The sequence below is a fragment of the Pantherophis guttatus genome, chromosome 10 (genome assembly GCF_059756535.1).
Source record: "Pantherophis guttatus breed Tessera chromosome 10, ASM5975653v1, whole genome shotgun sequence".
NCBI lineage: Eukaryota > Metazoa > Chordata > Lepidosauria > Squamata > Colubridae > Pantherophis > Pantherophis guttatus.
In genome coordinates, this window is record NC_142072.1 from 13,430,250 (window position 1) to 13,455,970 (window position 25,721).

At 43.5% G+C, this 25,721-nt stretch overlaps 1 protein-coding gene across 8 annotated transcripts in view; it reads right to left on the reverse strand.

The window, feature by feature from the left end:
* Positions 1-804: 804 nt before the first annotated feature.
* PTPRU (protein tyrosine phosphatase receptor type U) overlaps positions 805-25,721 on the reverse strand; it is a 408,282-nt gene continuing 383,365 nt past the window's right edge. For 7 of the 8 annotated variants that reach the window (XM_034413698.3, XM_034413697.3, XM_034413694.3 and 4 more), the window contains 4 exons: positions 17,157-17,314; positions 11,379-11,514; positions 4,431-4,516; positions 2,434-4,215 (listed from right to left, as the gene is read on the reverse strand). In XM_034413698.3, the coding sequence (XP_034269589.2) occupies positions 4,454-4,516; positions 11,379-11,514; positions 17,157-17,314 (357 nt within the window). In that variant the 3' untranslated portion in view covers positions 2,434-4,215; positions 4,431-4,453. Of the gene's footprint in view, positions 4,216-4,430; positions 4,517-11,378; positions 11,515-17,156; positions 17,315-25,721 lie in introns of all 8 variants that reach the window. The other variant, XM_034413695.3, reaches the window with a different exon arrangement.

Consider the following 25,721-nt stretch of genomic DNA (forward strand, 5'->3'; position numbering starts at 1 on the left):
GTATTTTTCGGAGTATAAGACGCACCGGTGTATAAGATGCAGCTTAGTTTTTGGGGAGGAAAATAGGGGGAAAAAAATCTGCCTACCAGATATTCATCTGGCTAGTGTCTTTAGCCTGGTCAGCTTCAGCACATTCGTTTGCTGGTTTTTATCTCCTGCTTGGGGATAAAAAACAGCTTCTAAAGCACAATTGATCTTTGGAGAGAGAAGCAATGAGAAAAGCAGGCAAGCCACGGAGATTGCTTCACTCGCTAGTGCCTCCTTAGGGCTGGAAAAAAACTTCACAGCTGACAGTCGGAGGGAACAGGCAAAACACGGAAGATCGCTTCACTGAAAAAAAGCTTCTAAAGCAGAGCTGAGAGTCGGAGGGAGCAGGCAAAGATCGCTTCACTCGCTAGCGCCTCGTCAGGGCTGAAAAAAAGCTTTGAAAAAGCTACATTCAGAGTATAAGATGCACCCAAATTTTCAGCCTCTTTTAGGAGGGAAAAAAGTGCATTTTATACTCCAAAAAATACGATATATATTGAACCAATTCCATTCTTACTTTTCCACACTGGCTTCATACATAGATAGCATCAAGTGATGAAACATGTAGTATCTGACAATGCTTGACTTACCTATGACTTACATATTTGCCTCGGACCTTGGGATCAGTAACAAAAATCATCACATACATTATCATTGTGTTTAGCTACAAATATCTAGGATTGCCCTCTCAAACTTTCTTGGAGTACTTGAAAAGTAATGTCTTAGGTCTTCTAAGAGGCACCTAAGTTGGAAGCAAAATCTAGTCTTTTTTTTTTCTTTTTAATCAATTCTTGCTCTGTCACCTAAGATGTTTCTCAATTTAGCTCTTGCAAAGAACTTTCTGTCCAATCACCCATTTGGGATTACATTGATTAACACTTTATGTTATGATACACATTCATCTTCCGTCTGAATGTTTCCATATCTCTTTATCTCTTTGCCCTACTATATTTGGCTGCTACTTCTGGAGTGGGGTCATTTCACTTTCCTCAGAGTTCACTGAGGAGGAAAAAGCTTTAAATCCCCCCCTTTCTCCTCCCCCAAAAAAGGAAGAGACTGCATCCAAAATAGCAGGTCTCACTGATGGCCATGGTCTTTCCTTTCTCTTCTTCCCAAAAAGTCTTGAAATGTGACATTTGGGCAAAAAAAAAATCCAGAAAATACAAACTGGTAAAGGTAAAGGTTCCCCTCGCACCTATGTGCTAGCTGTTCCCAACTCTAGGGGCGGTGCTCATCTCCGTTTCGAAGCCGAAGAGCCAGCACTGTCCGAAGACGTCTCCGTGGTCATGTGGCTTGCATGACTAGATGCCCTAGGCGGACGGAACACTGTTACCTTCCCATCAAAGTGGTCCCTATTTTTCTAGTTGCATTTTTTACGTGCTTTCAAATTGCTAGGTTGGCAGAAGCTGGGACAAGTAACGGGAGCTCACCTCGTTACGTGGCACTAGGGATTCGAACCGCTGAACTGCCGACCTTTCAGTCAACAAGCTCAGCATCTTATCCACTGAGCCACCACATTCCCATACCAAACTGGAAGATGCATGAAATAATGTAAGCTGCCATGTTATACCTAAGAGTATTGGCCTGAGTTTCCATTCATACTGATGCTTCTTTTTCACCCATTTTCCCCCCAGAAGGAATGCATCATCTCTATATCTATTCTGTGAACCAACGGATCTTCTTTCCCTTAGCTAATTCAATCAATATCCTGACCTAGAAGAATCGTCTTCCTTTACTGCATCTATCAAGACAGTGACTAATGCTCTTTGTTGACAGGACTAAAAGTAATTAGAAAAAAAGAAAAAAAAAGATTCATGGCCTGAAATCCAGAGTTTCATGAGGAAGGGGATCAAAATCATGAGTGCCACCAGGCACCTGAAGCCCTCTCTTTTTTAAAATGTGCTTTATGCATCCCGTGCAGGGGTGGGCTGCTGTGGGTTCGCAGGGCTTCAGGAGAACCTCTAGTTAATTCTGTGCAGTTCAGAGAACCTCCAAATCCCATTCCTGGCTGGCCCGGCCCACCCCGCCCCTCCCGGGAATCCCCACACAGCCCGTTTTGGATGCAGGTAAGTGTAGGGTGCGTATGGAGGCTTGGGGAGAGCGAAAAACGGGCCTACCGGAAGTTTGGAAAGGGCCTGTTTCTGGCCTCCAGAGGGCTTCCGGAGCCTGCCTCTGGGGAGGCAGTTTTCACCCTCTCAGAGGCTCAAGGAAAGCCTCCAGAGCCCGGGGAGGGCAAAAACACAACCACCACCCCGCCATGGTGCAGGAGGCCAACTAGGCCACGCCCACAATGGCCATGCCCACCCAGCAACCGGGCAGAGAACCCCTTGCTAAAAATTTTGAAGCACACCCCTGATCTCGTGTACCAAAAAGGGGCAGGGCTTCAATCATTTGAATGACAACTGCCACTTCGATGCTGTTTACTTCCTCATTATGGCTCCAGCTGAAGACCATTCATTTACATCAGTGTGATGCATTTCATAAAGGACACAAAGGCACATTAACAACTCTGCTTTTTTTAAAAACAAAAACAAAAACTTTTGCACATGCACTTGTCCGCATCCTGTTGCCTGAAAATTGGAGGCTTTGGGCTTTTTAAGTGAAATGGCCAAACGTTTTGAACAGGCAGGTCCTCCACGTTTGGTAAAAATTTGCTAAGCCTATCTGGAGTGTCTGTGGCTCTTTAAATAAATGAATGGCACACCTCAATTTTCATGCAGAGCACGTCCCCTGATCTAATGCTATTCTGCATTAAAAGCTCCTCTATTAATTATCTCAACAGAACCTTGCACCAAGAGTGGGAGATGTAGAAATAATCTGATTAGCTTGGCTGATGGAGCAAAAGAAAGAAATGAGATCCAAGGTCTTGGATTCTTATAAAAACATACCTGCCCATCCTTCATATTCTTATGCTGGCATCTTTCAACACTAACTCCTGCAAATTCTGACTCCAAGCCAAACTGCACAAAGACAATATAAAGCTACTTATTCCAGCAAACCCAACCAGCTCACCCAATGTCTTCCTACCACATTAGTCATAAGTGCCGAAAACAGCTATTTGTCATTGCGTTTTCATTCCAAAACCGCCACCAGCATACACAGGAAAGTCTACACTTGACTCTAAAACAGAATTATCTGGATTGATGGTACCTTTCCTTACTCACTCATGCCCCTTTGCTTAATCATTCTTATGAACTGATTCTCTTCTGGCTTACATGCTGGTTGGTGATCTATGAAGTCTGCATCTGTGCATGAGTTCTTGTGGCAAAGTTGTTGAAGGGGTTTGCACTATTGAGGAAGTTTTATGGTTAGGGACTCCTACCTGGAAAGATGCCTGACAGGGGCTGCAGCTGCAGACACCATTATTCTGATTTTTTTTTCTGACTGTGAGAACAATTAATCAATGGAATAACTTGCTCCTGTGGAATTGTGGGTGCTCCAACACTGGAGGTTTTCAAACATAAGACTGGACAACCATTTGAGTTGGATGGTCTAAGGTCTCCTGCCTTGAGCAGAGGGCTGGATTAGAAGACCTCCGAGGCCTCTTCCAATCCTAGATTCTATGGTCTAAGTAAGGCTCTTCCAAAGCTTGTTTGTAACAAAACACCCCGGTGTATATATGGTTACGATGGTTATGGAGAACATCTGAACCACCTTAATTTGAAAGAAAGATGCCCGTGTGCTTTCTTTCATCTTAGATGACTGGGGTTTTGTTCTGTTTCTTACAGCAGTTTTCCTGCCACATAGCAATTTACAAACTCTCTTTGGAGGCAGGCACTCATTTGGAGACAAGAAAGAGGTGGCTATAAAGAGAGAATGAAAACTGTACAAGTCCGATGAGCGTTTTGAGTCCCACGTTGCTTTCCCAAAGAATGACAACTGCAAGCTGATCTTTGCTGCCCAGAAAGCATCTTAAGCTTTCAGAAGAAATCCCATTGCTTCTTCCAATCTCCTGTGACTGTGTTGAGACAGAGGCTGGATTTTGCTTGTTGTCTGCTGTCTGTAGTGCTGGGTTCTTTCCAGCCAATGAGTCTTAGCGTCACAAAGAGACCTACTGGAGATGCCCATTCCGCACACTCCAGTATCCATATACATAGAAATGACACGCAGGTATCAAACTCATGGCTGGCATATGCACAACACTGTGTACATGGGGTTGAGTTTGTATAGGCTCTGCTCTGCTGGCAACTGGAGAAGCAGGAGGAGGAGGAGGAGGAGGAGAGGAACAAAAATGAAGGTAGAGAATGAACAACATAGTCCTTGTATCTTGCCTTTTTTTTCATTTTTATTCCATTGCATTGCTTTGTTTTTTCTCTCTCTCTCTCTCTCTCTCACTCTAATTCAAAAAAAAAAAGTTTGGGTGCAAAATGCAGGTTTGGCCCAAACCCAATACAAACACTTGCCTTTGGGATGCTTGGACAAGATGCTATCTGGTCTCTAGTGAATCCAGATGTTCCAGGACTATGTCATAGCAGAAGTGGTACTGTTCCTTTAAAGAAAGGGAAAACAAGAGAGTGCGTCACATGCAAACTTTATCCTGCTAAAGTTAATGTAGAAAGATGGAAAAATATTTGCCTGGATAGAAAATTAGAGATGAACCTTGGAAACTGAACGAAATGGGGAGCGCAATACGGTTTAAGCTCAGGAAAAGAAGGGAATATTTAAAAAGAAACTTGAACTGGCTTATCTTTAGTTCTCTTTGGTATAAGAGTGTAATATTCATCCTTGTGGCCAACAGAATATTTTTGGCTTCTGTGCTACTGCTGGTACTGCAATTGGAGTTCTAGTCTTGTAATGGGATAATGTTAACATGTGCAAAGGACCCTTCTCATTAGCCGATATTGGGGAGAGTCAGGTTATTTGGGGGAAAAATGGCTTTGATGTGGGAATCCGGCTTGGAATACCCTTCCAGTATAAGCCACAGGTTTCGAATACCCTTTCAGTGGAAGCCACATCAAGCTGGCATTATTTGACTTTGGGCACCTGATTTCTGCTCTCCTGCTGTTGGCCTACTATCTACAGGTAGTCCTTGACTTATAACCATTCATTTAGTGACCATTTGAAGTTACAATGGTACTGGAAAAAAATGACTTATAACTTGATCCTTGCACATACTGTAGAAGCATCCCAGCATCCCCATGGTCATGTGATCTAAATTTTGGCACTTGACAACTAGCATGTATTTACAATGACTGTAGCATGCCAGGGTCATGTGATCGCCATTTGCAACCTTCCCAGCTGGCTTCCAGCAAGCAAAGACAATGGGGGAATTTGGATTCCCTTAATGACTGTATAATTGACTTAATTGCAGTCATTCATTTAACAACAACAACAAAAGATGCAAAATTGGGAAGGACTCACTTAACAACCAGCTTGCTTAACAATGGAAATTTGGGCCCCCATTGTGGTTGTAAGTCAATGATGTCCTATACAATCTGATTGTGTTTTATTCTCTACTAAGTGCTCCTTGGCTAGCGTTGTTTGTTATTCCGTATTTTAGCTAACTGCTTACTACATTGGGTGGCATGGATTGCAACCCATCCCAAGTTCTCTTATATAGTGAATTGTTTATAAATGCTTTTAATAAAATAATAACATAATAAAAAGAGCTGCTGGACAGTGGTCCTGGGAGAAGATTATTTCACCTTGGCTGTGATCTTAACTTGAAAACTCTGGTTGGCCATTATGGGAAACAATAGCTCAATATTGTACCTGCAGATAGCAAGCTATCTCCCTTCCCTCACTTGATTAAAATTTAATTCAAATTAGCCATGGTTTAAAAAGGGGGGAGCTGAAACTTTATGTGAGATTTCAACACTGTTACATGTGAACTCGGGATGAACTTGCCAATATTTTTCAACATCTACAACAGAGGTGGTATCAACCAGTTCGCACTGGTTCGTGCGAACCGCTGGTGGAAATTTGGCCAAGGTCACCGAACCAGTAGCGATGGCCAGCTGGCCACGCCCCCAAACCGGTCCCACGGTCGCTGCTCGCTTGCCCCACCTGCCATGTTCGTCGCCGCATGTTCTTTGCAAACGCGCATCCCATTGCCTTGCAAGTCCAATGGGATGCGCAGGCGCAAAGAACATGGCAGCAACAGCAGCAGCTTTTTCCGCGACCTCTGGTATTTTTCAGTGGCCTGCGGACAGCCGCCGCAGCTACAAAGTGGTTCTGAAAGGCTTCTTTGCCAGCCACTTTCCAATAGTGGCGGCTGGCTGGGGGCCGCCGAAAACTCTGGTCAGCTTGCCTTCCGGACTCTGGACCAGCCACCGCGGAAGGTAAGCAGCCCGAACAAAGTGGCGGTGGTGGGGGAGGAAGTGGGGCTAGGGCTGGCACCACTAAAGGAGGGGAAATGGGGGCAACTGGTGAAGGGAGGGTGGGGGGAGATAGGTGGAAATTCCAAAAAAAATCCTACGTTTTCCTGTGGGTGTGGCTATGTGGGGAGGGGGGTTGTCATGTGACTGAGTGGGCATGGGTGTCATCAAGTTGGCCACATCCACTCAGTCACATGCCTCCCCAACTAGCCACGCCCACTGAACTGGTAGCGAAAATTTTTGAAACCCATCACTGATCTACAACTAATGAAATTAGATTGCATAATGACACCAGAGGCCTGAAAAATTGGTCACCCCTAAGGTAAGCCGTTGGTTGATGCAGGAGGTGGCTTTTGGTTTTTGCAGTCCAAAAGGGAGGTGACTTACTACCTACTTCTCAAAAAGCCTAAATTATATAGGAGCAACCATTTCATGAAAGTCTTGTTTTTGTTTCGTTTTGTTTTTAAAAAAAGAGGGCAGCTGTTTTCAGCTGTGGCAACTAAGTTCTGAAAATAATGAGTTCCTGTCTAGGAAGAATTAAGTTATAGCAAAAGGGTTCCAGACAGTGATAAGGTAATTGTGACAAAGATCTACAGTACAACTGATTAAGTTACTCCCTGTAAATTCTTAAAAAAGGTCTATTGCGCAAAGTGATCTAAAGATGCCATTAATCCTTTATTCAAAATGTAATCACATCTCGTAACGGGTGGTAGGGGAAGAAAAATAAATAGCTCAAGAAGTACTGCATTATTCCAGTTAGGAAAACATTATAAAACCATGGACTTGGACCCTGTGAATTTAAGAGCAAGAATGGTGTAATCATTGAATAAACACGAGGGTAGTTATGTTGAGACACTTCTAACCCAGAAGTATGGAAGAAAGACATTCAATGTTCCATAACATGTTACAAGATAACTCACAATTCACAAAACTATTATATGGGTCGGGACACAATTATCTTTTCATTTTCACACTTCTCTGAATTTTGTAATACAGCTCGTGTAAAATGCACTCATTTCTCACACCAAGCAAGAGAAAGTATGTTAGGTAAGACAATATGCAAAATTGGGTAACAGAAGGAAGCCTACACAAATATATGCAAAACGGATGTAGAAGCCAGTTTAATGTAGCAGGTTTATCTTTATGAAAATAAAAAGAATTAGAAACTTGTAGAAAGTGAGGCTGGCAGATCTTCTACCTCTAATCTAAACCTCAGGCCTTTTATGTCCTATTTTATTCAACAGAATAGTTGAAATCGGGGGTGGGGGGGTGGGGGAGGAAAATACTTATGCTATTCTGACCTATTTGGAGAAAAAAAAAACAAAGTATAAACGTAGGCATAAATAATAACCTATGGTAATTCCCATTATCTGTTCTATTCAAAGAAGCTAGAAAAGTATGACAGCACTAGCTACAGTCCTATAGACAGTCTAAGCCAGGGGTGGCAAACATGTGGCACGCCAGAGCGCTCTCTATGGGCATGCCCCAGCCCAGCTCCATCACGTTTCTCCCGCAGGGGGGAGACAGGGAGGGAGGGAGGGCGAGAGAGAGAGGAAGGGAGGGAAAGAGAGAGGGAGGGAGGGAAAGAGAGAGGGAGGGAGGGAAAGAGAGAGAGAGGGAAAGAGAGAGCGGGAGGGAAAGAGAGGGAGAAAGAGAGGGGGAAAAGAGAGATGGGAGGAAAGAGAAATGATATTACAAAAGTTTTTCTTTTTTGTTGTTGCTAAACGTAATATTTCAAAAGCAGGAAAAAAAAAACGAAGGGGCATAAAAGTGCCTTTATCACGTTTTTCTTAGAACATTTAGCTGAACTCTGCCTTGTTTATCATTATTTTAGGTGGTAAAACCTCATTACTCAGGTTAAATTGCCCTGTTGGCACTTTGCGATAAATAAGTGTGATTTGGGTTGCAGTTTGGGCATTCGGTCTCTAAAAGGTTCGCCATCACTGCTCTAAACACTAACTATAATCCGATAGACACTCTACCAATTTGTGTGTGTGGACATGCCTTTGAGATAATCCTGACTCTTGAATCTTGACTCTGGAAATGGTTTGCCATTGCCTACTTCCTAGGGCGGAGACAGAGTGACTGGCCGAAGGTCACACAGCTGCCTCTGTGCCTAAAACACAGGATTAGAAGTCTTCGTCTTCCAGTTTGTAACCCAGTGCCTTTAATGTCAACTGGTTGAAAAAAATATTTCCAGATGTGATTGCTTATTGAGTAATGGTTTACAGAGTTATTGTATGGCTTCTGCCTACCCCACCAGATTTAATATACAAGTTGGGGGGGGAGTAAATATTTTCCCTGTCCAATCATGTCCAACCCTAGGGGGCAGTGCTCATCTCTGTTTCCTAGCCAAGGGAGCCAGCATTGTCCAAAGATGCTTCCGTGGTCATGTGGCCAGCATGACTATACACCAAAGTGCACGGAATGCTGTTACCTTCCCACCAAAGTCATACCTATTTATCTACTTGCACTTGCATGTTTTCAAACTGCTAGGTTGGCAGGAGCTGGGGCAAGAACGGGAGATCACCCCCATCATGCAATATTTGGGTCTTTCTGTTTGGCGAGCTGGTGTCATAACCATTAGGTTATCGAAGGTCCCTTCTATTAAACAATGTTGGAGTTGGGTAGAAGTTACGTAGAACATCATCCCTTACATAGAGTTGAATGGCACTGAAGACCTGGCTATTTTCTAGGCATTTGAGTCAGGGGATAGATGAGTTCTGCTACTACTGATGATGAGTGGGGTCAACAATTTAATCTTGGGCATCGGGCAGTTTTATTGGGTTGTTTTGTCTGTTTCAATTTTTCAAGCCACCTAGAATCAATCGAATGAGATAGCTGGCTACTGAAATCATATGTATAATTAAATGAATACAGAAACTCCATGTATGCATATACATGTGGTGGGAGCAGCAGACTTTTGCAAATTCAGTTAGTTTGTTGATAACCTGTGAAGCAAAAACACCAGAGCTTCATCTGTGGGTGGACATCAGAAAGGAAGAGATCAAAGAGATTAACGACATAATATTTTTGGATTGGGGGAAAAAAAATCCTCTTCTTTAGAGTAATGTAGAGAAATAAAATTCCAGCATCAGAGAAGGATGCATGTGGGGGCCAGATCCTTTAAACAGGCGCAGCCCAGTGAAGCTCTGCTAATAGCAACACTCTCATTTACTCCTGTGGTGAGATCATTAAGCTGAGTCTCAGGAATCAGATTTTGCAGGTTCAATAGAGGTTGGGGGAAGATTGAGTTCTGGTTGAAAACACTAGTTTGCATATCCTAATACCTTGCAATTTAGCCCAATAGGTTACCCAACTCCATGCCAGTTAACTTTTTTTTTAAATTGCCTTGGCTTAATTCCATCCTTTATCTTGCTCAAATGAATTTCTCTCTCTCTAATGCTATCAGAGCAACCTCCACAGGCATTTCATTTCGCAAAAGAGAAATTTCATAATCCATAATTCAAAATCCAAATCTCGTACTGTATTTCCTCTCTGAAGCAATGTTTAAGACATGCCTTTCTTTCTTCTTCTACAGAACAGAAAATCTGCCCAATGTTGCTGAACCTATAACTTCCAGTATCCTTCCCCCCATTGGCCATGCTAGCTGAGGCTGCTGGGAGATGTAGTTCTGAGGCTGTTGGGTATGTCTAGTTTTATGAAAAGAAGGACTAGGGGTGACATGATAGCAGTGTTCAGATATCTCAGAGGCTGCCACAAAGAAGAGGGAGTCAAGTTATTCTCCAAAGCACCTGAGGGTAGGACAAGAAGCAATAGGTTGAAATTAATCAAGGAGAGAAGCAACTTAGTACTAAGGAGAAATTGCCTGACAGTTAGAACAATTAATCAGTGGAACAACTTGTTTCCAGAAGTTGTGAATGCTCCAACACTGGAAGTTTTTAAGAAGAGGTTGGATAACCATTTGTCTGAAGTGGTGTAGGGTTTCCTGCGTAAGCAGGGAGTTGGAGTAGAAGACCTCCAAGATTCCTCCCAACTCTGTTATTCTATTCTATTTCTATTTATCATAACATCCAAAATATCTATTTTATGTTTGTAGAGGACACTTTGGGAGGGAAGATGTGGGTACACAGAGAAAACATTTCTTCTGAGATATTTATTGTTTATGCAATTATGCTTTCTGATCTGATTAAACAGGCATGTATCACTTCCCTCTTCCATTCTGATTTGGTTTAATGATATTACAATGTGGCCAGCCAATCAACCCTGACTGTTTTTTGGAAGGACAGATACTGAAGCTAAAGCTCAATAGTTTGACCACCAAATGAGAAGAGAGGACTCCTTGGGAAAGACCCCGATGTTGGGAAAGGTTAAAGGCAAAAGACGATGGGTGCAGCAGAAGATGAGATGGTTACATAGATCCATCAACACAATGAACATGAATTTAGGCAAACTCGAGAAACAGTGGAAGACCAGGTGCCTGCCATGCTATAATCCATGGGGCTGTGAAGAGTAGGACATGACTTAGCAACTGATAAACAGCAAGTGTTACACTACTAATAGTGTTCATTTATGTACTTATATATATATATGTGAATGTGGCATACTAAGAATCTACTTTATTTTTGTTGCAGAACTCACAAAGCACAAATGGGAAAACCAGTTGGCTATCATTTCATCAAACAAAGAAGCTTATACCTCCTGGCACTAGGGATCAGACTAAACCTCAATCTATAGTAGTTCTTTGTTCTTCATAAGGGCAACCAATTTCTTCCCAGACATTTCTAAGCATGACATGAATGAAAATTTCTACTGTTTTATTCTCATTTAGTAGCATGCTGAATTCTACCAGCTGTGATGATTCCACAGAATTTCCATATCAAAGGTTCACAGTAATTGGTATAAGCTTCCGAGTATGGACATTCTTTTGATAGTTGAAAAATGCCCCCAATCCACCTTCTGTTTGTGTAAGTCATTGCCACCTTTTACGGGAGCAAGTTCCATAATTTCTTGAAGAAATACCATAGCCCTCTTTAGAAGAAATAGGGCACATAAATGCTACTCGCTACTTACAAAGGTCTCGACCATATTTGGCTTATAGTTGCGAAGGGTCTTTGCGGCAAAGAAAACATCCACCAGCTTGTGACACCTGATCATCTCCAGGATCATGGTGCAGGCGCAGAAGGTACCACTCCGTCCACCTCCATTCCTACAGAAGAAATTAGACACATGAAGAATGCAGCTAAAAGGAGCCCAAGAAGAACTGTAAAGAACTAGTCACTATTTAGCCTAGCATTAGAGAGAGAACAAAAAACCCCCCAACAACCCAAGCAAAGGTACATGTCCAGCTTTTCCATACCATCGTACAGATCACTTCAGAGAGACAAAAGCAAAAATGCGTATAGTCAAGGCTATAGTGTTCTCAGTTGCAATGTCTGGCTGTAAAATTTGGACTATAAGAAAGGCTGAACACCAAAGAACTGAGGTCTTTGAACTCTGGTGCTGGAGAAGACTCCATCGAGACCCTTGGACTGCAAGGCGATCCAACCAGTGAGTCCTAGAGGAGATCAACCCTGACTGCTCTTTAGAAGGCCAGATCCTGAAGATGAAACTCAAATACTTTGGCCACCTAATGAGAAGGAAGGACTCCCTGGAGAAGAGCCTAATACTGAGAAAGATGGAGGGCAAAAGAAGAAGGGGACAGCAGAGAATGAGGTGGCTGGATGGAGTCACTGAAGCAGTCGGCGTGAGCTTAAATGGACTCCAGAGGATGGTAGAAGACAGGAAGGCCTGGAGGAACGTTGTCCATGGGGTCGCAATGGGTCGGACACGACTTTGCAACTAACAACAACAACAACAACAGGACACCTGTAGTTATCCCTCACTGAAATGTTCTGACTTGAGATAAGATGCAGAATTCATGGCGTTCTTGCATCATGTTTAGTATGATTTATCTGATTCTTGAAAGCCATGTCATTTGGAAGCTTTAAACAAAGGGCTCTCAAACATTTACACCATTTGTAAAATGGTGCTTAGTCAAATGCTGCCCAGTTTACAGAGGGCAGAGAAACTATAAAGGACCTGCTCCTTTATTATTGTCTTCAAAATGTGGAAAACACACAGGAATTACAATCAATCCTTGCTGTCTTTTAGAAAAAACAGCAAGATTCAGTATATCTTTTCATCTTAGATATTAATTGGTTTAACTGATGACTTTCTACTCGGTGTGGCTGGAGTTATGCTTTGAATTTTTTTTTTTTAAAGTAATCATTTCTTTTTTTTTTGTATTTGGCATTTTTCTCTTAATCTCCATGCAAGTTATTTACAGGTAAGACAGGCTAGGCTATAAATCTAGTAAATAAGCAAAAGCTGCACAAGCAATCTCTTGTCCATTTTTGTTTTGCTCGAGTCAAGAGGAATAATAATGAACTGGTATGGAAATGAACTGGTAATGAACTGGAAATTAGTTTCATATTTATTCTTTTGGTTCTCACAAGAGGCAGAACAGACTGTCAGATTGCACACTTTTTTCAGAAAATGATGTGTTTCTTTCGGGTGATGCATAACTGAGTTAAGCTTTCAACATAGCCATTTTGAACATAAAGACTGCCTAGGCCCATGATGGCGAACCTGTGGCACCTGTGGCATGCGGAGCCATATCGGTGGGCATGTGAGCTCAGATCCGGCGCGCATGCGCGCTCCGGCCAGCTGATTTTTGGGCCTTCTGGGCCCACTGGAAGTAGGGAAACAGACTGTTTCCTGCCACCTGAGGGCGTCCAGGGGGGTGGGGAAGGCCGTTTTCGCCCTCTTCAGGCTCCTAGAAAGGCTCTGGAGCCTGGGGAGGGTGAAAAACAGGCCTACCAGGCCCACTGTGCCATTGTGTGCCAAAGTGGGGGGAGTGCGGGGGGGTCACGCACGCATGCACAGGGGGGCAAGGCGCATAGAATTATGGGTGTGGGCAAGCACGCGTGCCCCCCCGCCCCCCTCCCCGCTTTTGGCACGCAATGGCAAAAAGGTTAGCCATCACTGGCCTAGGCCCTAGACTGCCTATTTCTGATATAATATGATGGCTGGTGGCAATAGCTGAGAAATAACCCTTAATAAGAGATTAAATCGCTGAGGAAGCTTCAATTGAGTGCTTAAACACATAGGAATTTAAAGATAATAATAAAAAAGAATAGAGGGGAAGGAAACAGTTATACTATGAAATGGTGAGCAACTTGTTAATGAAGATAATAGCTGCAAGCACTATTACACAGTTGTGTCATGCAGCATATTAACCTTTCAGGAAACGTATTGCATAAATGCCAACGCTGTCTTATTATTTGTACCGGGCTAAAATTTTCACCTGTTTTAAGTGGATAGGATTGGAAACTATCTTCAAATAGCAAAATATTGTTTGGGATATTGTCCATACACAAGCTGAGATCTCATGTTTGGGTTGGAAGCAAAGTTATTATTACAGGTGTACTGACAACACTTAGTGACCATTCAATGTTACAATGGCACTGAAAAAAGTGACTTACGACCATTTTTGACACTTATGACGGTTGCAGCATCCCCATGATCACGTGATTTACATTCAGATGCTTGGCAACTGACTCCTATTTATGACCGTTGCAGCGCTCAGGGTCATGTGATCACTTTCTGTGATCTTCTGACAAGCAAAATCAATGGGGAAGCCAGATTCACTTAACAACCATGTTACTAATTTAATAACTGCAGTGATTTACTTAGCAACAGTGGCAAGAAAAGTGGTAAAATGAGCCAAAGTTCACTTTAGAACTATCCTGCTTAGCAACATAAATTTTGGGCTCCATTGTAGTTCTAAGTTGAGGACTTCTTCAACTTTCTGTATTATAGAAACAAAGTCAATGGGAAATTCACTTAACAGTTGTGTTACTAATTTAACAACTGCAGTGATTCACTTAATTAATGTGGCAGAAAAAAATTGTAAAATGGGACAAAACCCACTTAACAAATTTCTCACTAAGCAGCATAAATTTTGGGTGCAATTGTGGTCATAAGCTGAGGACTACCTGTATTTGATATGACCATTTCCAACCTGGGCACGCTTCAGATTCTTTGGTTATCAAATCCCAGAATCCTCCAGCCAGCAAGATCTTTACTAGGAATTCTGGGAGTTAAATTCCACAGATCTGGAAACTCTGGGTTTGGGGAAGGCTGTTGTAAGTGAAGGTGGCAGGTGGTTTCTTTTTCTTTTTCTTGTAACAAGAACAGCTAAACTCTTTGAAGGTTGTTTTCTGAATTGGAAAACTGGTCAGAAAACATTTTGGCCAGCTTCTCTCTACTGCTATTGCATTTGATCCAATATTGAAGCTAATCTCGGAAGGAAACTCGATTGCCTATTTCTGGATCTGATCACACAGCTATTCAATTCCAGAATGTTATTTTGAAGGGGAAAAAAGATGGGCATTTAGAAATGACAACTCCCAAATCAATCAAACCAAACACCTGTGCGTGATATTGTCACTGTCTCAAACTCCCAATATAAGATTAAGCTGCTTCAAGTGTTCCTAACTCAAGCACCTGTTTGGCTTTATGTAAACTGGTGTGACCCAAGCAAAATTAGTTTCTCTCCCAGCAGCGTACGGGCATGCTGCCAGCTTACGCTGTAAATTCTTCTGGGCATGGATTCCCTTCAGAGCTAATAAATCCTTCACACTTGATATAATCAAATTAGCCAGATGTATACAAGATGGCTGTTTGTGAGCCAAAGCCTCCTATTCTCTCCTCTTTTCTTTCCTCAATTCCTTACCCTCTGGAATTTGCAAGGCATGCTGCCAAATTATCTTTAGACTAATACACAACCTTAATTTGGCTGTTTCGCTGCTGGATGCCCTTGTCAACTTGGAAGCCTGCTTGTTCTCTTGGAGTGTGGATGTTGCTGAACCAAAAATCAACAACTGAAGAGCAACGCAGTGATTGAGGTTTTTTTTTCCTCAGATACCTTTTGAAATCAGTTTTGGCTGCTTTTGATCCCTGGCTGCAGCTGTTTACTTAGATGAGGCTACAGCCTGCTTTTTTTGCATGTTGCATTAGTCCTGTGACTTTAGAGATGCTTTTCAGATTTCTGGGCAGAACTTGTGAAATGTTCAGTTAATGGGGTGAGTAGCAGAGGTGGGTTTCAGCAGGTTCTGACCAGTTCTGGAGAACTGGTAGCGGAAATTTGGAGTAGTTCGGAGAACCGGTAGTAAAAATTCTGACTGGCCCTGCCTCCATCTATTCTCGGCCTCCTGAGTACCAGCTGATCAGGAGGAAATGGGGATTTTGCAGTAACCTTCCCCTGCCACACCCACCAAGCCATGCCGACAGAACCGGTAGTTAAAAAAAATTTGAAACCCACCATTGGTGAGTAGGGGTACTGAGGAGAAATGGTTGGAGGCATAGAGCTGCATTTCCTCTCAATTTAATTGTACCCATGTGCTTAATGAACACTTGCACAGGGCACAAGATCCCCTGGGGTCTGGTTAGATCTAACAAACTTGGATCATTAAGCTATAGCTTTCAAGAACAGTGGTCTAAAGCATCCTGTTATTAAGACCAGCTGCCTGCAATTACTGCAGGTTCGAATCTCGCCAGGCTCAAGGTTGACTCAGCCTTCCATCCTTTCTAAGGTAGGTTAAATGAGGACCCAGTTTGTGGGGGCAATAAGCTGACTTTGTATAAATATACAAAAGTATGAAGGCTATTGCTTAACGCATTGTAAGCCGCCCTGAGTCTTCAGAGAAGGGCGGCATATAAATCAAATTAAAAAAACACACACACACACAAAAAAAAACTTGCCTTAGGCCCATGCAGTCTGTTTAACAGAATAACAGTTGGAAAGGACTTTGGAGGTCTTCTAGTCCAACCCCTGTTCAGGCAGGAAACCTGATAACTTTTCAGACAAGTGGCTATCCAATTTCTTCTTTAAAGCCTCCAGTGATGGAGCACCTACAACTTCTGAAGGCAAGTCATTCCTCTGGTTTATTGTTTATTGCTCTCACTGTCAGGAATTTTTCCCTTATTTTTAGGTTAGTTCTCTCCTTGCTTAGTTTCCATCCATTGTTTCTTGTCTTGCTCTCTGGTGCTTTGGGAAATAGGTTGACCCCCCTCCTCTTTGGGTCAAATATTGGAACACTACTATCATGTCACCCCTAGTCCTTCTTTTCATTGGACATACCCAATTTCGGCAACCGTTCTTCATATGTTCTAGCCTCTTAATCATCTTTGTTGCTCTACTCTGTACTATTTCCAGAGTCTCAACATTTTTTTATATATCATGGTGACCAAAACTGGATGCAGTATTCCAAGTGTGAATTTATCCAAGGGATTATAAAGTTTTCTAAGACTTCACTTGATCTTGATTCTATGCAGCCTAGGACTGTGTTGTCTTTGCCCCGGCTCCTCTTCCTTCGATAAGCATCCATGCTGAAATCGTGGCTTATTTCTACCACAGTTTTCATTATACGCACATCAAGAAGTTTAGGATTAATTTCTCCTTATTGAGCAGGATATAATAGTAGGTTCACAGTAGGGTTTACGGCCTTGACAGATCTTAATCTTTCCTATACAAGACTCTGCAGAAACATTGGCATTAGTAACCACAGGCACAGGGTTTGCAAAAGGACATTTACCTACAGTGCTTTTTCAACTATTTCCATGTAGACTCTCTACCTATGAAGAATTCCAGTTCATAAAACCCCATGATCCTAGATGAGTTATGTTGCTAACAAGGCAGACAACAGTGCAAAATTGACTTGCAGACAAGAATACCCGCTCCCTTACTTGAGAAACATTGATTCTCCATTGGTCTCTTTCTTCCCACTTAATCCAAAGAATACTTACAAACAATGGACAATGGTCCTGCCATTGCCGCTCTCTCCTTGCCACTTCTCTACTTGGGCTAATAAATTCAGGAAAGACTTTTTCGAATCTGGAATATCTCTGTAGGCTGACCACCGCAGGTACTGAAAGTGCCGGACCATCAAGTGTCCTTCCTGTAACTAGAAAAGTCCTGTTATTAGTTCTCCTCTTGTCAAGAGTTTGCTAAAACCAGAAGTCAGCTGTTCTCCAGGATGAAACATAACTTGGAATCTGATAGGTGCAGTGGTGAAATGTAAAATTCGTTACTACCGGTTCTGTGGGCGTGGCTTGGTGATGGGGGGAATGTGACTGAGTGGGCGTGGCCAACTTTTTTTTTTTTTACTTTTAAAACCATTTTTTCTACAATCTCTTTGACTGAAGAGGTTGTAAAAAAATACTTTTAAAAGCCTCTGATGATCCCAGCTGAGTTGCCTGATCGTCAGAGGCTTTTTTTTCTTTTAAAAACATTTTTTCTACAACTTATCCGGCTGAAGAGGTTGTAAAATAAATGCTTTTAAAAGCTTCTGACGATCAGGCAACTCAGCTGGGATCGTCAGAGGCTTTTAAAAGCATTTTTTCTACAACCTCTTTTGCTGAAGAGGTTGTAGAAAAAATGCTTTTAAAAGCCTCTGACGATCCCAGCTGTGCCGCGTGATCATCAGAGGCTTTTCCTTTTTACTTTTAAAAGCATTTTTTGGGGCCGAAAAGGTTGTAGAAAAAATGCTTTTAAAAATAATAAAAAAAGCCTCTGATGGTCATGCGGCTCAGTTGGGCATGGGGGGGGGCAGGGATTTTTGCTACCAGTTCTCCGAACCACCAGCCGCCAACCACACCACCAACTACAAAGCGAGCGTGCACGCGCGGGGCGAACCGGTAGTAACATAATGTGAAACCCACCACTGGCGGACTTCAACTCATAGAATTCCCCAGTTAGCTAAATTGGCTGAGGAATTCTGGGAGTTTGAAGTCCATGTGTGTTAAAGTGCCAAGTTTTGGGAAACCCTGCACTAAACCATTCACAGCTCCCTAAATCTTTGAATTTAGTCCCAGAAACCTCCTCAAATGGCAAATTTTATTAAGAGGGAATATTCATAATGAGATAGTGTTATTAGACGCAATTAGGTTCAATGTTAAGAAATTAGATCCAATTTATTTTTTGTCTCTATTGTATTCAGTTGTTTGCTTTTAGAAGAAACTCTTAAGAATGTCATTCAAAAACTCTCTGGAGATTGAGTGCCCTTACTCTTGCTCAGTATGGAACTTCAATTCCCAGTATTCTTAAAAATGATGATGCTAGTTACAGAATTATGGAAAGGGTTCATGATCAGGAAATACTGTTCTAGGGCATAGAAATGGGCAAAAGAGCTGAATTTCAATCAGTTGCATATCTAAGACAAACAATAAGAGGGAGAAGGTATTTTCAGACAGTAATAATATTACTTCACTTCAAAATGAGGCAAAGGTACTCAGCTGAACTTCTGCCCTAAAATTCTACTCCTTCATTAAGTTGAGGTTCTCCTAGTTGTACCCATCTTCATTTACAATATGACTCATTGTTGGGCCTCAATCCAGTAGTTGCTAACAACTGGCTTATATTATTTCATAGCAGGGAGTCTGTGATTCATGAAAATAGGGAAATTACCTACTTAGTACAACATGAATCACAGGCAATTCTACTCAGACAATACTGCTCAAAAATGTTCAACTCTCTAGCTAAGGGAGGAAAAAAAAAACCCTCTAAATCTAATATATACATAACCAACCAAGTGTACAAGCATATCAAGATTCCTTATGTTTCTGATGATGCTACATGTTGATAAGATTTTAAAAAATAATGATAAAGAGATGGAGAAAATTAAAGCTGTTAATGTATTCATTCCAGAATGGATTTTAGAGCATCAGTTGTAAATCAGCTGAAAGGCACGGGACATTTCATGGGGCATGATAGAGGAATGAAATGAACTGCTCTTATTTGATTCTCAGTTGCTGTTACTTTGGACTTATTCCTAAATACAGAAAGTCCTCGATTTACGACCGCAATGGAGCCCAAAATTTCTGTTGCTAAGTGAGACATTTGTTAAGTAAATTTTGCCCCGTTTTACGAACTTTCTTGCCAAGGTTGTTAAATGCAGTTCTTAAATTAGTAACACGGCTGTTAAGTGAATCTGGCTTCCCCATTGATTTTGCTTGTCAGAACATCACAAAACGTAATCACATGACCCTGGGACACTGCCAACGGTCATAAATATGAGTCAGTTGCCAAGCGTCTGAATTTTGATCACATGACCAGGAGAATGTTGCAACGGTCATAAGTGTGAAAAATGGTCATAACTCACTTTTTTCGGTGCTGTTGTAACTTTGAAAGGTCACTAAGTGAACTGCTGTAAGTCGAGGACTACCTCCACCACCTTCTACACCAGTGTTTCTCAACCCTGGCAACTTGAAGATGAATGGACTTCAACTCCTGAGCCTGGTGGCTCAGCAGACTGATAGCATTGTGATTAACACCAGCTGTCTGCGATTACTGTAAGTTCGAATCTCACCAGGCTCAAGGTTGACTCAGCCTTCCATCCTTTCTAAGGTAGGTAAATTGAGGACCCAGTTTGTGGGGGCAATAAGCTGACTTTGTATAAATATACAAAAGAATGAAGGCTATTGCTTAACGCATTGTAAGCTGCCCTGAGTCTCCGAAGAAGGGCGGCATATAAATCAAATTAAAAAAACAAAAAACAAAAAACTAGCTGGCTGGGGATTACTGGGAGTTGAAATCCATTCATCTTCAAGTTGCCAAGGTTGAGAAACACTGTTCTACACAGACACATGCATAGTCCCATTTGTAGATACAAATAGTCCTTGACTTATAATCATTTGTTTAGTCACATTCAAAAGTTACAAAGCCATTGAAAAAACGTACTTATGCTTACGATCAATGTATTTATGACGGTTGCAGATTGCCATTTGTGATCTTCCCAGCCTGGCTTCCAGCAAGCAAAGTCAATTGGAGAGGCTAGATTCGCTTAACAACATCATGATTCACTTAATAGCTGCAGTGATTCGCTTAATAATTGTGGCAAGAAAAGTTGTAATATCAGGTGTGACTCATTTAATAGCTGTCCTGCTTAGCAATGGAGATTGTGGTCCTATTGTAAGTCAAGGACTGTCTGTATTAGAACTACACTTGTTTCAAAAATGATTTGGAAGAGGTGCTTACTGATGTACAAAATCCAGAAAAGCACAACTCTTTTATGCACTGCTGCATTTGCACTCCCAAAAATTCCATATCACTCCTTCCAACCAGAGTTGTGAAGAATGCACTACTATATTTCCAGCCAGCCAGCCAGCTAGCCAGCTATCTATCTCCTGGGCCCTCCCACCCACCCCTCCGCGTTATTCTTACCTTTTATTTGGCCCCGCCCCCAATCTATTCACTGCCTCCCAAGTCCCAGCTGATCGGCTAGAAGGAAAAAAACTGTTTAAACTCTTGCCGCAGGGCTTCAAAGGGCTGCCCTACAGCTGATCAGCGGTAAAAGGCAGTGTGGTGGTAGACCAGTGCGCTCGAAAAACAAATGGGTAGACCGGTGCCTCCAAAAACAAATGGGTAGACCGGTGCCTCCAAAAACAAATGGGTAGACCGGTGCCTCCAAAAACAAATGGGTAGACCAGTACAGCTCTGCAAGCAGTTAAAAGCCTGGTAGACCAGTACCTCTGCTAAATCCTAAAGAATTGTCATATGACCATTAAGCCATGCCCACAAAATAAGCCATGCCCACAGAACTGATAGTAAAAAATTTTAGAACCCACCCCTGGTATCACGGTTGTCGAAGGCCGAAGTGTACAGTTTATTGATATCGCTGTACCAGAAGACACCAAAGAAAAAATACTGGAAAAAAATCACGAAATATCGCGACCTGGCCATCAAAACTACAAGGCTATGGATGAAACATGTAACAGTGATACCCATTGTCATCGGGGCACTTGGTACCATGTCCATGAATTTTACAAAAGACATCAAGAAATTGCAGCTTTCTGCAATAACACCAGCGGAACTGCAAAAAACTGCGCTACTCGGAACATCATATATTTTAAGAAGATACTTGGTTGATACCTAGGATGCTGGCAGCAACCCATATTAACCATTAGCACCAGTCAATCGTATTTGTGACACATTTTTAAATGTTCAGTTGACTGAATTTCATGTTTAATGAATAAAAGAGATGATGATAATAATAATAATAAAAGAGAGAGATTAATAAAAGGGAAAGAGAAGGGAAGCAGGGATAAGGAAATGAGGCCCTGTAATACTTTCATAATATAGGTAGATTTGCAATATAATGTAGTTAGTATGGAATGGAATGAGGAGGGATTACCCGCCCATAGCTAAGCGAGCCTGGAATTTAACAGCACTGGATAGAAAGCTCAGTACAAAATCAGTGGAAAGGATGAAAATCCGACGAGTCTCAAAATGGGTTTTCCGACTGACTCTCCGTGGGTGGCATTATTAATGCCACTGTAATGACCTGGGACAGGAGAGACACTATATTGAAAAAAAGGGACAATTAGCTACCAGTTTCTGAGCAACCTGCAAGTGAACTTTCCATCTGAGTTTTCCTTTCTACAATTGTTCAAATGAATGAATCAGGGGCTATCGAGACCACAGTTTCTATAATCCCCAATCAGTGCCTGCCCTCAATATAGGGGCTGGAAGTTGTGGAATTTCTAATCTATTGAATTTGGAGAGCATTCGGTTGAGTTCGATTTTACATTCAATTTAAAGAGGAGCTTCCAGAAATAGCACTTAGACTTATATACTGCTTTATAGCACTCTCTAAGTGGTTTACAATGTCAGCATACTGCCCTCAACAACCTGGGTCCTCTTTTTATTGATCTTAGAAGGAGGGAAGGCTGAGTCAACCTTGAGCCAGTCAGGATTGAACTCCTGACTGTGGGCAGAGTTAACATGCAATGCTGCATTCTAACCACTGTGCCAGGGTGGATAAAAATCAATGGTTTTTAAAAAAAAAAAATCAAAAAAATCAGATTTTTTTAATTTAAATTGGATTTTTTTGATTTTTATCAAATTTATTTTAATAAAAAACTTTTGGGGTAAAAATCTATCGTAAGATAGTTTTCTATTTAAGATACATAAATAATTTAGTTTATTCAGCATGAAATGGAGCTTAGTTATGTAGCATGAGGCTGTATATTTTGCAACACTGGGACTATCGGTGAGTCAACAGTGGGTCAAAGGAGTAGCAGAGATGACAGTTGCTCCTTAAAAATTATGATTTAAATCGACTTGATTTAAATCAAGCCTTTTTACTAGTGATTTAAATCAACTCGATTTAAATCAAATCCACCCTGCACTGTTGCAGGGCTGGTGCTCAAATCTTTCACCAGTTTCATTCTGAAGCAAACTGCCCGGGGTCAGTTTTCCTAATCTAACACAAGACACAATTCTCTGTCTTTTACAACAAAAATAAAACAAAATGCACGAAAGACAGACACAGTCAGACCTGGAAGCCATCTTTTACATTTGGGTCTTCAGGCCTGCCACATTTCCTGCTGTGGGAAATTATGTGGGAAATAATTATTACATTATGTAGTCATAATAACATTCCTTTCTCAGAAAGTCAAGGCCGTCTTGCCCTGCACCTGGGAGGCTGGAACTGGGAGTCATCTCCAGTTGGGATGGTGATTTGATTGGATCATGTGATGGACGTGTGGGTGTTGGGCAGGGACTTGAACTTTTCTTTGGGTGGGGAAAACCTGAAAGCTTTCAGATTCGGGTTTTTCCAGATGTGCCAATATGATATCTCTAATAAAATGGAACTTTGAGGAACTTCAAGCCTCGGAGTCTTCTTTCGTTGGGGAACCCTGACAGACACTTTCATGTCTTTTGAAAACATCAACATGAGATGGAATGGACTGAACTAATTGATGTGGGACAATTGACATAATAACAAAATAGGGCTAATTTGGGAAGGCCCTGAGGGAAGGTTAGCCCAATAAAGACCTAAGAAGGATTGTGCTGGATCACACCAAGGTTTACAGTATCTAAGCCAGCATTGTGAATCACAGGGCAGTTCTATCAGGACCGTGGTTGGGAGGGGCAGATATGGCGGGAGTAGGGGGCCACATCAGGTGGTGGGGGCACGCACCCGCTATCTCCAAGCGGTGGCATGCCTCGGCCCCCATGACTCTTCTCGTTTCCCTGGCTGTCCAGAGTCTCAGAGCCCAGGCCTTAGACTGATGTTATGCAACGCCAGGTCCGTGGTTAATAAGGCCCCCCTCATTTGTGAGCTAATACAGGAGGGGGGTGCGGACCTGGCAGGTATTACGGAGACCTGGTTGGGCCAAGAGGGGGGGGTCCCCCTCGTAGAGATGTGCCCACCAGGTTTCCGCGCATTCCATCAGCCAAGGGCCCAGGGCAGGGGTGGGGGGGTGGCGGTCGTTATAAAGGAAGGTCTTGATCCGAGGGAGGCCACTGTACCTCAGATAGCCGGATGTGAGTCTCTCCTGGTGAAGTGGGGCCATGGGATGCAGGTGGGCCTGCTGATCGCGTACCTGGCTCCCTGCCACGTGACAGCGGCCCTGCCCGAGCTTCTCAACGTTATTGCCGGGGTGGCGGTTGATACCCCCAGACTTTTGGTCATGGGGGATTTCAACCTGCCATCTACCGGTGGGGCGTCTGGGATGGCTCGGGAGTTTATGGCTTCCATGACAGCCATGGACCTGACACAATTAATTCATGGCCCCACTCACGCGGGAGGACACACTCTGGACTTGGTTTTTATCTCTGGTCAGTGGCGGAGTGGTCTGGATATAGGGGATATAGTTATTGAACCCCTGTCATGGTCGGACCATTCTCTCCTGAGACTGGACCTTTCGACCGCTGCACCCCACTGCAGGGAGGCGGAACCGACCAGGTGGTTCCGCCCCAGGCGCCTGATGGATCCTGATAGGTTCCAGAGGGAGCTTGGGCCAGTTCCTGAAACTCTGGCACACGACTCGGCTGAAGATCTGGTGGCTGCCTGGGATAGGACAGCCGCCGGTGCTCTGGACCGAGTCGTGCCTTTGCGGCCTCTGACCCGACGCCGAACCTGCCCGGCCCCTTGGTTTTCCGAGGAGCTGAGGGAGATGAAGCGCCGGAAAAGATGCCTAGAGAGTGGTTGGAGGGCGAGTCGCTCCGAATCCGACCGAACACTAGTTAGGTCTCATATTAAGACCTATCTAGTGGCGATAAAAGCGGCAAAGCGTAACCACTTTTCCGCTCTTATTGCATCGGCAGATAACCGCCCAGCCGCCTTGTTTAGGGTGACCCGCTCCCTCCTACATCAGGGAGCACGGGAGGACCCCTTGCAAGGGCAGGCTGAGGATTTTGCACAGTATCTGCACGATAAAATCGCTCAGATTCGGGAAGGCTTGGACTCTGACTGGGTAGATCCCGGCGGGGTGACTGAGGCTGGTCTTGAGAATGTTACCTGGGATGAGTTCGACCCTGTGACTCCTGAGGACGTGGACAGGATCCTGGGGAGATTAAACGCAACCACATGTTTATTGGACCCGTGCCCCTCCTGGCTGGTACTGGCCACCCGGGAGGTAACACGAGGCTGGCTCCAGAGGATCATAAATGCTTCTCTGAGAGAGGGTTTCTTGCCTCCCGCCTTGAAAGAGGCGGTGGTGAGGCCCCTCCTCAAGAAGCCTTCTCTGGACCCGGCCGTTTTGGCAAACTATCGTCCGGTCTCCAACCTTCGCTTTGTTGCGAAGGTTGTGGAGAGTGTGGTTGCGCGCCAGCTCCCACAGTTCCTGGATGAAACCGTCTATCTAGATCCGTGCCAGTCCGGCTTCAGGCCTGGGTACAGCACGGAGACGGCATTGGTCGCATTGGTGGATGATCTCTGGAGGGCTCGGGACAGGGGTTGTTCCTCTGTTCTGGTCCTGTTAGACCTCTCAGCGGCTTTTGATACCATCGACCATGGTATCATGCTGCGCCGGCTGGAGGGACTGGGGGTGGGAGGCACCGTGTTGCGGTGGTTCTCCTCCTATCTCTCTGACCGGTCGCAGTCTGTGTTGGCAGGGGGGCAGAGGTCGACTTCGAGGCGCCTTGCTTGCGGGGTGCCGCAAGGGTCGGTCCTCTCGCCGCTCCTGTTCAACATTTATGTGAAGCCGCTGGGTGAGATCATCCGTGGTTTTGGGGTGCGATGCCATCTGTACGCTGATGACACTCAGCTGTACATTTCCACCCCAGACCACCCCAATGATGCCCTCGAAGTGATGTCCCAGTGTCTGGAGGCCGTGCGGGTCTGGATGGGGAGGAACAGGCTTCGGCTCAACCCTTCCAAGACCGAGTGGCTGTGGATGCCGGCGTCCCGGTATAGCCAGCTGGTGCCATCGCTGGCTATTGGGGGCGAGTCACTGACCCCCACAGAGGGGGCTCGCAACTTGGGCGTCCTCCTGGACACACGGCTGTCTTTAGAAGAGCATATGACGGCCGTGGCCAGGGGGGCTTTTTATCAGGTTCGCCTGATACGCCAGTTGCGCCCCTTT